Below are 10796 nucleotides of genomic sequence, written 5' to 3'. Positions count from 1 at the left end.
TTAACCTCTCAGTGATTTCAGCAGCGTTGCTTCTGGCAGCCTGTACCTCTGACCCGAGGTTTCCTCAACTCCCTCCCTCTCCCCATCCTAGCCTTGAAACACAAGGCCAACCATCTGTCCTTTCACTTTTCTCAACGAGAAATGTGCAGTGGAAATGATCAAAACAAGATACTGTGTTAGAAAGACAGCGTGAATTATTCACGAGATGCTGCTCTCTTAATGCATTCCCCTGGCCTTCTCCTCTCCTCTTTCCTGTTAGGAGGAGCCCATCATTGGTCATGTATTCACATGATTAATATAGTAGGCGGCCCAGGGCCGTTCCTGAGATTCTTGTGCCAAAAAAATAAAAATTAAAAAAAAAATGGGGGTGGGTTTACGATTTTCGTATTTCTGTGTGAAGACGGACTGAAGCTGAGGTCCGATTTTTGGCCGTGCTCGCTTGCTCACTGATTGGTAACATTTGGCAAATTAAACACAAGGAACCAAACGAAATCAGAAAGAGAATCAGGATTTCCCACAATTCCCATATGAGTGTTTTCAGCATCACAGAGAATCACAACGTCCCCAAAGAACGCATGGATCTTCCTCTCGGTTTCCGGGAGCATGGCGTGAGTGCGGGGGAGCCGGCCCGGCGCTCAGAAGGAAAGCCAGGTCGCTAAAGCTGCCGAGAGAGACGCCAGGAGCACGGGCAGCGCCGGGAGCAGGGGCCCCGCCGCCCCGTTGCCGCCGCCGCAGAGTTCGAATAAGCTGCCTTGGATGTTCAGATTTTTGGATTCTTTTCTCAGTTTATCCCACATATCTTTCGCCCCTTCTTGGCAATCCGTAAGGGCTGTGACCGTGCAGCTGTGGAAATCCTCCCAGTATCTGGCGAGGAACAGAACAGAGCAGAAGGAGGTTCACTGTGGGCGCGGGCAGGACCTCGGGCCTGCGCCCCCCCCCACCCCGAGCGTCCCCCCCCCCACCCCGAGCGTCCCCCTGGCGGCCCGGCCAAGCTCCCTGCGACCCTCCTCTCTGCAGCCCGGGGGGCCTCTCTCCCCCTGGACCTCGGCCTGTCCGGGGAGCCGCTGTCCAAGCTGGGGCCGCCCCTTCCCGGTCGGGTTCCGCGCCCGCGGCGCCGCGCTGGCACCTGGGCCCGCGCTGACAGATTGCGGGCCTCGGCGGGCACAGCTAGGAAAACAGTGCTAAGCCGCGCAAGCTGCCGCCCATTAATGCCTCTCAGCTTGCAGGACGGCCGGCCCGCGCGGCGCGCGGCCCTCCCCGCGGCTCCGCGCCGCCCCTCCGCCCTTCCTCCTCCCCCCTCCGTCTCCAAGCCGCCGCGCCCGCTCGCCTCGGCCTCGCGTCTCCTCCGCTCCGCCTTTTGTCTCCCGCTCTCCTCGACTCCCTTCTCTCCCCTTCTTTGTCTTCCTCCTTTTTCCTCCCCTCGGGTTTCCCCCCGGTCCCTTCCCTTCCTCGCTTCCTCCTCCACCTCGCTCGCTTCGGTCCTCCGCCGCCCCTCGCCTCGCCCTCCCGGCTCTGATCCCGTGCGGAGACGGCCGCCTGCCTCTGCCTCCCCGGGGTCGGTGAGTGCCAGCGCCCGAGCCCCCGGGCCTGCTCCCTCGCCTCCTCCAGCTTCCTTAACCCCTAGAGCTCTGGCCCTGCGCGCCGGGTTCCTGCTCTCCCCCACCCCTCACCCCCAGGCCTTTCCGCGGGCCTGGACCCCCGCGGCCTTCGGGAGGTGGTGCCAGCCCTCCGCCCCCAGGCGCGGGGCCCGGGGCCGGCGTAGTGCCCGCCGCGCCGGCCTTCGAGGGCCCGGCTCCCTGTCCTCCCTGCTCGCCTCTTGCGGAGCCCGCGCCTTCCTCGGCCGCTCGATCCTCCCGGGCTCGGCTCCTAGCCCCGCCCCCACAACCTTCATCTAACTTGTCCTTTTTTTTTTAATTGTCCCCCTTTTCCTCTGAAAACCCAAAATAGATCTCCAGACTAAATATAATTCCAACCCGTGATCGATTCCTGGGCCGCTGTCTCCTTTCGGGGCTGGGTCGATCCGTGCCCTCTTGCTAACTCCAGTCTGGCTCCCCCTTCGCCAGGGCCCTTAGTGTCAGGTCACCAGCGAGGGCCCTCCACGAAATGTGTGCGTTCTCTCCTGCCCTCTCTCCCTTCTGCTCACCGGCCTGGACTGTAAGCACGCTGAAGGCAGGCTTGGTCCAGGTTTCAGTCCCACCCGGACTTCTGGCTGACAGTCAAGTTACAAACCTCTGTTGGACTGCCTTGAGCTCCTGCTGCTTCCTAATGACCTCCGTGAGTCTCTGATTTATGAGGACTGCAGGGCCTGACGGAGAAGGCAATGGCACCCCACTCCAGTACTCTTGCCTGGAAAATCCCATGGATGGAAGAGCCTGGTAGGCTACAGTCCATGGGGTCGCGAAGAGTCAGAGACGACTGAGCGACTTCACTTTCACTTTTCACTTTCATGGATTGGAGAAGGAAATGGCAACCCACTCCAGTGTTCTTGCCTGGAGAATCTCAGGGATGGGGGAGCCTAGTGGGCTGCCATCTATGGGGTCGCACAGAGTCGGACACGACTGAAGCGACTTAGCGGCAGCAGCAGCAGCAGCAGGGCCTGGGGTACAGGCCTTCCAGTTTCCTCAATTTGTAATAAATACTGAGATTTAGAGAAATGGAGAGGCTGCAGGACAGCTCTCTGCATAATTACACCTCCCAAAGGAGGTTTCAATCTCTCCTTTCTTTATGCAAGCCCAGATGGGGACCAGGTCTTCCTGGAAGAGAGACTGGGCAGAGGAGGACAGAATCCAGGTGGGTCTGAGAGGAGGTGGGCTTCCCTGGTGACTCAAATGGTAAAGAATCAGCCTGCAATGCGGAAGACCTGGGATCGATCTCCAGGTTGGGAAGATCCCCTGAAGGAGGGCTTGTCAACCCACTCCAGTATTTTTGTCTGGAGAATCCCCATGGACAGAGGAGCCTGGTGGGCTCCAAGGAGTTGCAGAGTCAGACAGGGCTGAACGACTGACTAAGCACCAGAACTGAGAGCAGGTGGCCTTCAGTGCCACCAACAGAGTGGAAGTCTCGACCTGACCCAGCTGCGGTCTGCCACTTATGGGAGGGCCCCACTCCATTTCCATCTTCCTGCTAAACAACCCAACAGCTTGGAATAATTAAACTCTGGCAAACGATGGAGGAATTGAGAGCTGACTTCTATTTATGCTTTTGACTATCTTTATAGATACTTTCTTCCCTGTCATCAGACATTTAGGATTAAAGCAGGTGGGTGTGCATCCCAGACCCAGCATGTTGTCCCTTTCCTGATAGGAAAGTAGCAGCCACTTAGCTGCTGTGGCTTCTGGTGGACACCAGGGTATTGAAGAAAGCGTGTAGCAAAATTCATCCCCATCGAACGACTCAGTGGCTAACAAATAACATGCCGCCCCCAAGGAATTAGGGAGAGAGGAAGGACTTCAGAGTATACCAAGGAGGGTGCAGAAAGTGGTCACTGCAGCCTATGGGAAACAGGGAACACCTTTTGCCTCAGCTTTATTGGAAGGGCCGTGATGGGGGTGGGAAGGGTTACAACTGTTTTTGAAAAATAAAATGTAAGTGTGTGTGCATCTGTCCTGCAGAAGATGGGGGGATTTCTAAGGTCTGCCTTAGCTCAGATGTGGCTGATCCTCCACAGTACTCGGCTACCCTCATTTGCCAGTGGGAGCTGTGCTTTCTAGCCAGGCTCTGGGAAAATACCCCTGGGCCTGGCATGAACTCCTTTTTGTCCTTGTTGGGCCCTTAGCTGCCCTGGGCTGGGGACACCTTGCAGATGCAGGAAATGGAGGGATAAACGAGGAGGATAGCTACCCTAAAGCTCCAAACTGGCTATAAACTCGGCAGAGATGGTTACTGGACATTTGGGCAAAGCCATCGCCCCAAAATAAAATATTCTTTCAGTTTCTCTCCTCGAAAGAGAAAGAGGGATCTGCACTCACTTGCTGCCGGTGAAGTTTCTTGGCCTGTGCCAGAGGGGAGTTTTATTAGAGGAAGGGGACAAAATAGCGGAGATCCTTTCTTTTTAGGCAAACCTGATAGAACTACCTAAAACGCCCCTCAAGCCAAACCAGCTGTCTTGGTTGAAGTGCTCATTGGCGCAGCAGAAGAGGACGAGGAAGAGGGCCTCAAAGGGTGGAGAGGAGCTGCCAGCAGCTCTCAGTGCCCCCTCGCCCCGGGTCCGGCGGTTCCAGTGTGTGGATTGTGCGCGTCTCTGTGCACGCCGGGTCGGCTGCAGAGTGTGGGACTGGGCCCCAGGAAAGGATCCTCCTCTGCCCAGTCCACAGGGTCCCCTTGGGCAGGGCACGCCCCAGCCAAGGCCTGAGGGCAGGAGGCGAGGCGCCCTCCCACCTCCACAATGCACCCCCCAGCACGGAAACCTCGCCCAACAGAGAGGACACTTACGTGCACACGGTCTTGATGTTCGTCTTGTCGTCCAGGCCCTGCGGGTAGTTGGCCATGCTGTCGCCCAGCTTGAGCAAACAGTCCGAAAAGCCCTTAAACACCGCATCGCACTTGCCCGCTGCTCTCACGGCCTGCACCAGGTACGCTGCGGGGAGGAGGGGACAGTGGTCAGCGGTGCCGCCACCTGGCCCCGGAGCCCCGCGGCCTGCCCGCCGGGGCCCAGTGCGCATCGCCCCATCCAGCCGTGTCCAATGGCACCCAGGCTCGGGGCACACCAGGGCCAAAGGTGAATGAACGGTGGGGCCCGAGAATGGCCGAGCTGCACGCGTCTTCTGCAGGCAGCCCGTGTGCGCGGGTGTGGGGTCGGGGAGTCCAGGCCTTTCCTACCGTGCGACCCCCGCCCGCATCGCTCTCGGCATCTTTTTCGGTTTCCTTCACCCCCTCTTCTCACCTCCCCCGCCTCTTTTCTTTCTTTCTCCTCGCTCCCGCTTGCGCTTCCCCAGCACACCCCTAGCCGGCCCGTCAAGGCACTCACAGTGCGGTTTCCCTTTTGTGAGGTGACAGAGGGGTCTGACAGCACAGTGCAGGGGTGAGGAAGGGGCTGGGAGGCAGCAGGGCCTGGGGCCCCACGGCCCAGCCTAGCGCCACGTCTGTGAAAAATCCCTGGGCTCGGAGCCTGCTGCTTAGTGGGCGCTGGGCAAGCACTGCTGAATGAATAAATTAATAAATTCTCTAGAAGCCCCCAGCAGCCACCGACTTGGATTGTTTCATTATAAGAGGGATTGTCTACCACAGAGTTCCTAGTGAGGTCCTCGTCTGCACCCCCTATCCACCTAGACTGGGAGGGGGAAGGGTGGTCCCGGGCAGTTAGGGCCGGCAGGGTCTGGATGTATCCGAGCTAGTGACCCTGGGTCACCTCTCAGGAGGCCAGATCCCTGAGGCCGGCCCCTTGCTTCCCTCCGCCTTGCTCAGCTCCTTGGGAAAAACCAGCCCGGCTCTGCCAGCCAGCGAGGAGGCGCGACCCTTCCTCTCCAAGCCCCAGCTCTGCAGCTGGGGGCCGGGGTGGCTGCCTCCAGGGGCTCTGGGCCTCTGGCTCGGGGCTCTCTCCAGAGGGGCCGGGGTCGCGGCCGGGGTCGCAGCCGGGGCGGTGGCAGCAGGTGGAGATGGAGGTGGAGGTTGACGACGTGGAGGAGGAGGAGGAAGAAACCCAGGGGACGCCGAGTGCTCGCTTCTGGCCTCAGGTCGGCCAAGCCCCGAGGCACGGGACTGAGAGACAAGCTCCAGGCGGCGGGCGCGCTGCCGTGGCCCTTTCTCTCCATCCCAAAGCACGAACCGGGCTGAAGATGACAAAGCCAGCGGCCAAAAGCACCCTGGGTGCCAGGAGTGCGCAGGAGAAGTGCAGACCTGCGCTGCTGGGCGAGGGAAGGGGAGAGAAGGGGCCTCCAGGGCCCAGGCCCTGAGTGCCCGCCGCTTCCCGGTGGCGTTCAGGGCGCCACGGCTCGCGTGTGTCTCCGGGGAGGACCGGACACCTCACCGCCCCCAGCCGCTGGTCCCTGGACCAGGAGCAGGCAAGGGGGAAGGTGACCGAACCCGCAGAGGCCTCCGAGAGCGCACCGTTCCAAATTGCTGCAGGGAGAGCGGGGCGGGCCTTAAGCTTTCTAATCCGGAACGGGAAGCTTGGGCCGATACGTCAACCTTCGTCAATCTCCCGGTCCCCCCACGAAATAGCAAGAGCCCCTGGACTGCAATATCAGCTAGAACACTGAGCTAGAATGAAGGAATAAACGAATCTTTGTTCTAACAGAACAAGCGCCGATGAAATGAACCCTGTGCGGCGTCCCCTGTAAACCACACCGCAATCGCTGCTTTGCAGCGAGTAAACGAAATAAAATACAGTCCATCCTCTGTCCCCGGCCCCCAGTCTCTTCTCACCATCACCCCCAAAACTCGGTGGTGAAAAAGCAGCCCCTAAGATGCACTGACAATATTTTAAAGGGGAATTGGGTTCTCCGGGGTCTGGGAGCGGGCTGGGGGGGATGCGGGAAGCGCCCCTGCCATGGTATGTTTTCAGGGGCTGCTGGAAAACCTTCCACAGCGCGCATGTGTGTGTGCGCGCGTGTAAAATAAGTCGTGAAAATTTCTATCTTTTGCAACTCTGACTCCTCGGTCTCTGGCTGGGGAGGCCGGGGGCTTGCCGGCCGGGCTCGTTTGGAAGGCTCCTGCATCTCTGCATCGGAGCAGGTCTCAGCCCGGGCGACCCTGGCTGTCCTTCTTGAGCCCTGGTTCATCGAGGTTCGGGCGGGTGACCTGGGCTACCTCCCTGTCCTCTACCGTGTCCGAGTCTTGGGCCATCTCCTTCCGTTCATTCATTTGTTCGACCTCTCATTCATTCCAAACTTCCTCCCGCCTCGTCTTCATTCGCCTTCCCCACCCCTCCACCTCCCCGTCTTTGCCCAAGCCCCATTTTTCTTGCCAAATGTCAGTGATTTGGGACAGCTCCCAGCCATGAATTAATAAAGATCGAGCCTCCGGTTCGGGAAAGGGCAAGCATTCGGGAACAAACATGCTCAATTTCAATTCCACAGCCAACAAATGGTCATTTCCCGGCTGAGGTTAATGTGTTTCAAGCATATTTCGCATGCACAGTCTCTTTTTAACTCCATTCAAAGTAAGGTTATTTCCCACAGGGAAAGCAGAGTCCCAAACCTTCGCTGATTACAAACCCTATATGAAAAACAACTGCTGTCTCCTGCTCTCTAAAAATCTGCAGTCACTGCAAAAACCACATCCACTTATCTCCAAGATCTAAGGGATTTGTTGCAATAAGAAATGTCTTTATTGCAGCTCTTTGCATGAATGTCAAAGATTCAAAACAGCCAGACTCAAAACATCAAATCGTTTCTTGGAATTAAAGGAAATGCTGCTGACATCCTGCACCTGTACACTCTAAAATCCCTACAATGTTCATGCAAAAAAGAAAATGAGATTCTGAAAATCCTGTCAAATGCATAAAAACCTACTGCAAAGAATCCATGTTAATGTATAGATAACTCCAAAGCCTGTTTCTTCCACATTTCTCATGAAGAAAAATGTTATGCATTTCATTTCTTGCCCCAACCAAACCAATTCCCTAAAGCACTCCCCCCCTCCCTGCAATACTGCAAGGATTTGTCTGCAAAGAATGCTACAGCCTCAAATGATAGGAGCCAACAATTCCCTCCTCTACAGAAAACCCATTTGAAGACTTTCTATTTTTTCTCTTGTCCATTCTATTAATAATCTGCTTCACTTTCACTTTGAGGCTACATTAATTAATGCTCTGACCCAGCAACAGAGAAGGGGGTTTTCTCGTGTTCCCTTCCATTACGCCGTCTTCATTTTGGATGGAAAAAAAATATGAACTTTCAAAAGCCCCAACGACAGTGAAACTAGGACTCAAGATTCCTTAACATAAAATGGGAACTATATAAATCCATCCATAATCAATCCCAAACAAACAAAAATTACAAACACCCAACACCACACATTGCAAACACTTCTTAACCCCTTACTGTATATAACATACAGATGTCTGTGTGGAAAGGAAGAGGCAAATGTGCATAGAAATTATATCCATATATATTTAGCTGAACTGAAGCTCCTTAATGATAAGCATATTAAAAGATATACCCTGGGGTTCCCTATTATTCTCAATTTGCCCCCCAGCCCGGTCTGCGGTGCCCGGTGTGAACGCTGCAGCTAGGATATGGGGGGGGGCGGCGGGAGAATGACAAAGTTGTAAATGCAGCAGTCTGAGCCCTAGAATATCTTTGCATTCTGCACATAAACTTTCCAGTTCTGGCTGCCTAGCCATCTGGTTCCTGCATTCACCTTTCGACCCTTCAAAATAATATCTTGCAGCATGGCAGGGAGCAATGCATTTCCCCAAAGCGCAGCAAACCTGGTGCACCCAAGAGAAAGAAGCAAATACGGATGTGCGCTTTGTAAAAAGAGGGGGAAACCCCTCCAGAAAACAGCCGGCCGCACACACTTCCTGGCGAACATTTGGAGTCTCTCTCTCTCCCTTTTTTAGCAAAACCAACCCGGGACGCGCCAGTCCCTAGGAGCCGATGGCCCCATCCCTGGGGATTTGCCGGCTTCTCCGCACCCCCGGACGACCGCGGGCCAGTCGGTACCCCCGGGTGCCTCGGGCCCGGCCGCCCGCCGCCCTCCGCGAGCCCGGCCCGCCGTCCACTTACCTATTTGCACCGCGAGGATCAGTGAAATATATCTGCCGTTCAACTTAAGTCCCATCCTACGTTTAGTCAAACCATTTGCGACCGCAGACCTTTAAATAGTTAGTTTAGAGAACGCGGGGGAAAGCTGAAAAATAGGCATTGCCAACAAGTTCCTGGAGCGACGGAGACTTTATGCACGGGGAAGGCAGAGGGAGGAGAGAAAGAGAGGGAGCGAGGAAGGGAGAGAAAGAGAGAGAGAGGCCGAGGGAGGGGAGAGCTGGGAATGGTTCACTCCATTAGGAGGGGGCGGAGGAAGTACAGCCTCACGCCCACGAGCCGGCCTGACGTGTGGGATGACACGGAACGATTTTTTTTTTTAAATAAAGACACCTTGGTAGAGAATCGCCATTTATAGTCATCAGAAGCTCGAATTAATCAGTTATCTCCAATTAATGTGCTGTCCGAACGAGTTCTCGACTCCCGGGGGTGGGGGTGGGGGGACCACTTCCCCAGCTCGGCGGCCACCCCCGCCTCCTCGTTGTTCCCGGGGCCCCCCAACCCCGCCCCCTCTCTGCGCAGAACCGGGGCTCCCTCTCCCCTCCCCGCCTGCAGCCGGGGAGTCCTGGCGCGCCCACTCGATTGTTTCAGCCCGCTCCTGCACCAGCTCCTGGGCGAATCCAGCCCCCTCCCTACGTTGCAGCGGGGTTTAGAGGAGCGGGAGCTGGAGAGGAAAACAGCTCAGCTCTAAGAATCTGACATTTCCGCCTGCCCTCTGCGCTGGCCTGCTCGCGTTCTCCAACCCTGCGGCTGGGCTCGGGGGCACGGCCTGGAGCGCGTGAGCGCACACTCACGCACACACACGCGCGTGCCCGCGAGCCCAGCCGAGCGCCCAGACCCTCTCGCACGCAAGGCCCGGAGCGCGCGCACACGCCGGGGCCCCGGGGTTTACTCTGTACCCGCGGGGCCCCTGAAATGTGCACCGCGTGCCCTCCGTGATGCCCGCGCGGGCAAGAGGCCGCTTCTAGAGACGCGGCGTCACCAATCTTAGGAAGCGGAGAGACCCGGCAGGAAGGAGCTCGGCAAAGGCGATTTTCGTATCAAGGGATTTACTAACTCTCAGACCTTTGGGAAATTTCCGAGGCGATCACTAGTGTGAGGGGTTCCTTCTGATCCTGATGCGCCTCTTGAGGTTTTTTTGTTGTTGTTGTTGGGCCGCACAAACACGCGCACACGTACCTCACGTACGCACACGCACACCCGGATCCACACACACCTGCACTGTTTTGGCGCTCGGGCGCAAACCCTTGTAGACGCAGCCTTCTCTGCAACCAAGCGCTTCTGCAGCTGCGCCTGTGCTCCTGAGAGGTGCTGCTACCCAGCAGCGCGAGTTAAGGATGAGAAGGGAACAGAGCTATTTTCTTCCCAAACGCCGTCAAGCTTTGGTTTCCTTCCCTTTCTCTGCACCAAGAGAAGCCTAAATTCTAGCTTCTTTCATCACATGCTAAGGAAGGAGTCGGCCAACTTTAAGCGCATGAAGAGAAAAAAGAAATGAAAAATCAAAACGACCCCTTAAATCTCCGCAAATTACTGGAGAAAACGAGATGTTAACTGAGCAGTAGATATGCAAGTGGTTAAGGTGACATCGAGTCGAATTCACTCCCCTCGGCGCCGCGCCATCGGCGCTCGCATCTCTTCGGGGATGCAGAGATGGGGAAAGGGGAAGAAGGGGCGAAAGAAGGGCGGTGGAGGGTGACGCGCTACAGGGGAGCGCGGGGCTGACTGCGGCACTGTGTGACTGCACAAGGGGGGCCCTCACCCGCACCCGCCGGATCCCGCACCCAGAGGCGGGGGCCTGGGGGCCGGGCCCCGTATCCCACCGCCCTCCCCCGACATCTCCAGGACTAAGGTCTGGGCGGCGGGGCGGGGGGCGCGCCTTTCCAGAGTCCCGGGGGGTGGCCGCCCCGGGTGTTTCCTTTCTTTGCGCTCGGAGGGCTCCTGGAGGAGCCGAAAACGCGGGCGGCCGGGGGGCGGGGCGGGGGCCGGTGGCGAGGGGGGGGTCCCTCGGACCCGCCCCCCACGTCCTCCAATGGCGAGGCGAGAGGTTGGCCAGAGGGGCGGGGCCTCGGGGAGCCGCCGCAGGCCCCGCCC

General features: G+C 57.4%; 1 protein-coding gene across 1 annotated transcript; it reads right to left on the bottom strand.

Moving 5' to 3' along the window:
* Positions 1-489: 489 nt before the first annotated feature.
* NRN1 (neuritin 1) lies at positions 490-8924 on the bottom strand. Its single transcript, XM_081519333.1, has 3 exons — positions 8670-8924; positions 4432-4576; positions 490-864 (listed from the first exon to the last, which is right to left on the bottom strand). The coding sequence occupies exons 1-3, from the start codon at positions 8722-8724 to the stop codon at positions 636-638; spliced, it is 429 nt and encodes a 142-aa protein (XP_081375459.1). The 5' UTR covers positions 8725-8924; the 3' UTR covers positions 490-635.
* Between the last annotated feature and the right edge of the window lie 1872 nt (positions 8925-10796).

This window comes from Giraffa tippelskirchi, chromosome 8, assembly GCF_054371585.1.
Source record: "Giraffa tippelskirchi isolate mGirTip1 chromosome 8, T2T-mGirTip1v1.2.pri, whole genome shotgun sequence".
NCBI classification, from domain to species: Eukaryota; Metazoa; Chordata; class Mammalia; order Artiodactyla; family Giraffidae; genus Giraffa; species Giraffa tippelskirchi.
This window is presented reverse-complemented; position numbering and strand designations above follow the sequence as displayed.

Coding starts and splice junctions, on each gene's coding strand:
- NRN1 (XM_081519333.1), bottom strand. CDS start 8,724: ATGGGACTTAAGTTGAACGGCAGATATATTTCACTGATCCTCGCGGTG. Junction 4,577..8,669: donor GATCCTCGCGGTGCAAATAG/GTAAGTGGACGG, acceptor TCCTCCCCGCAG/CGTACCTGGTGCAGGCCGTG. Junction 865..4,431: donor AACATCAAGACCGTGTGCAC/GTAAGTGTCCTC, acceptor GTTCCTCGCCAG/ATACTGGGAGGATTTCCACA.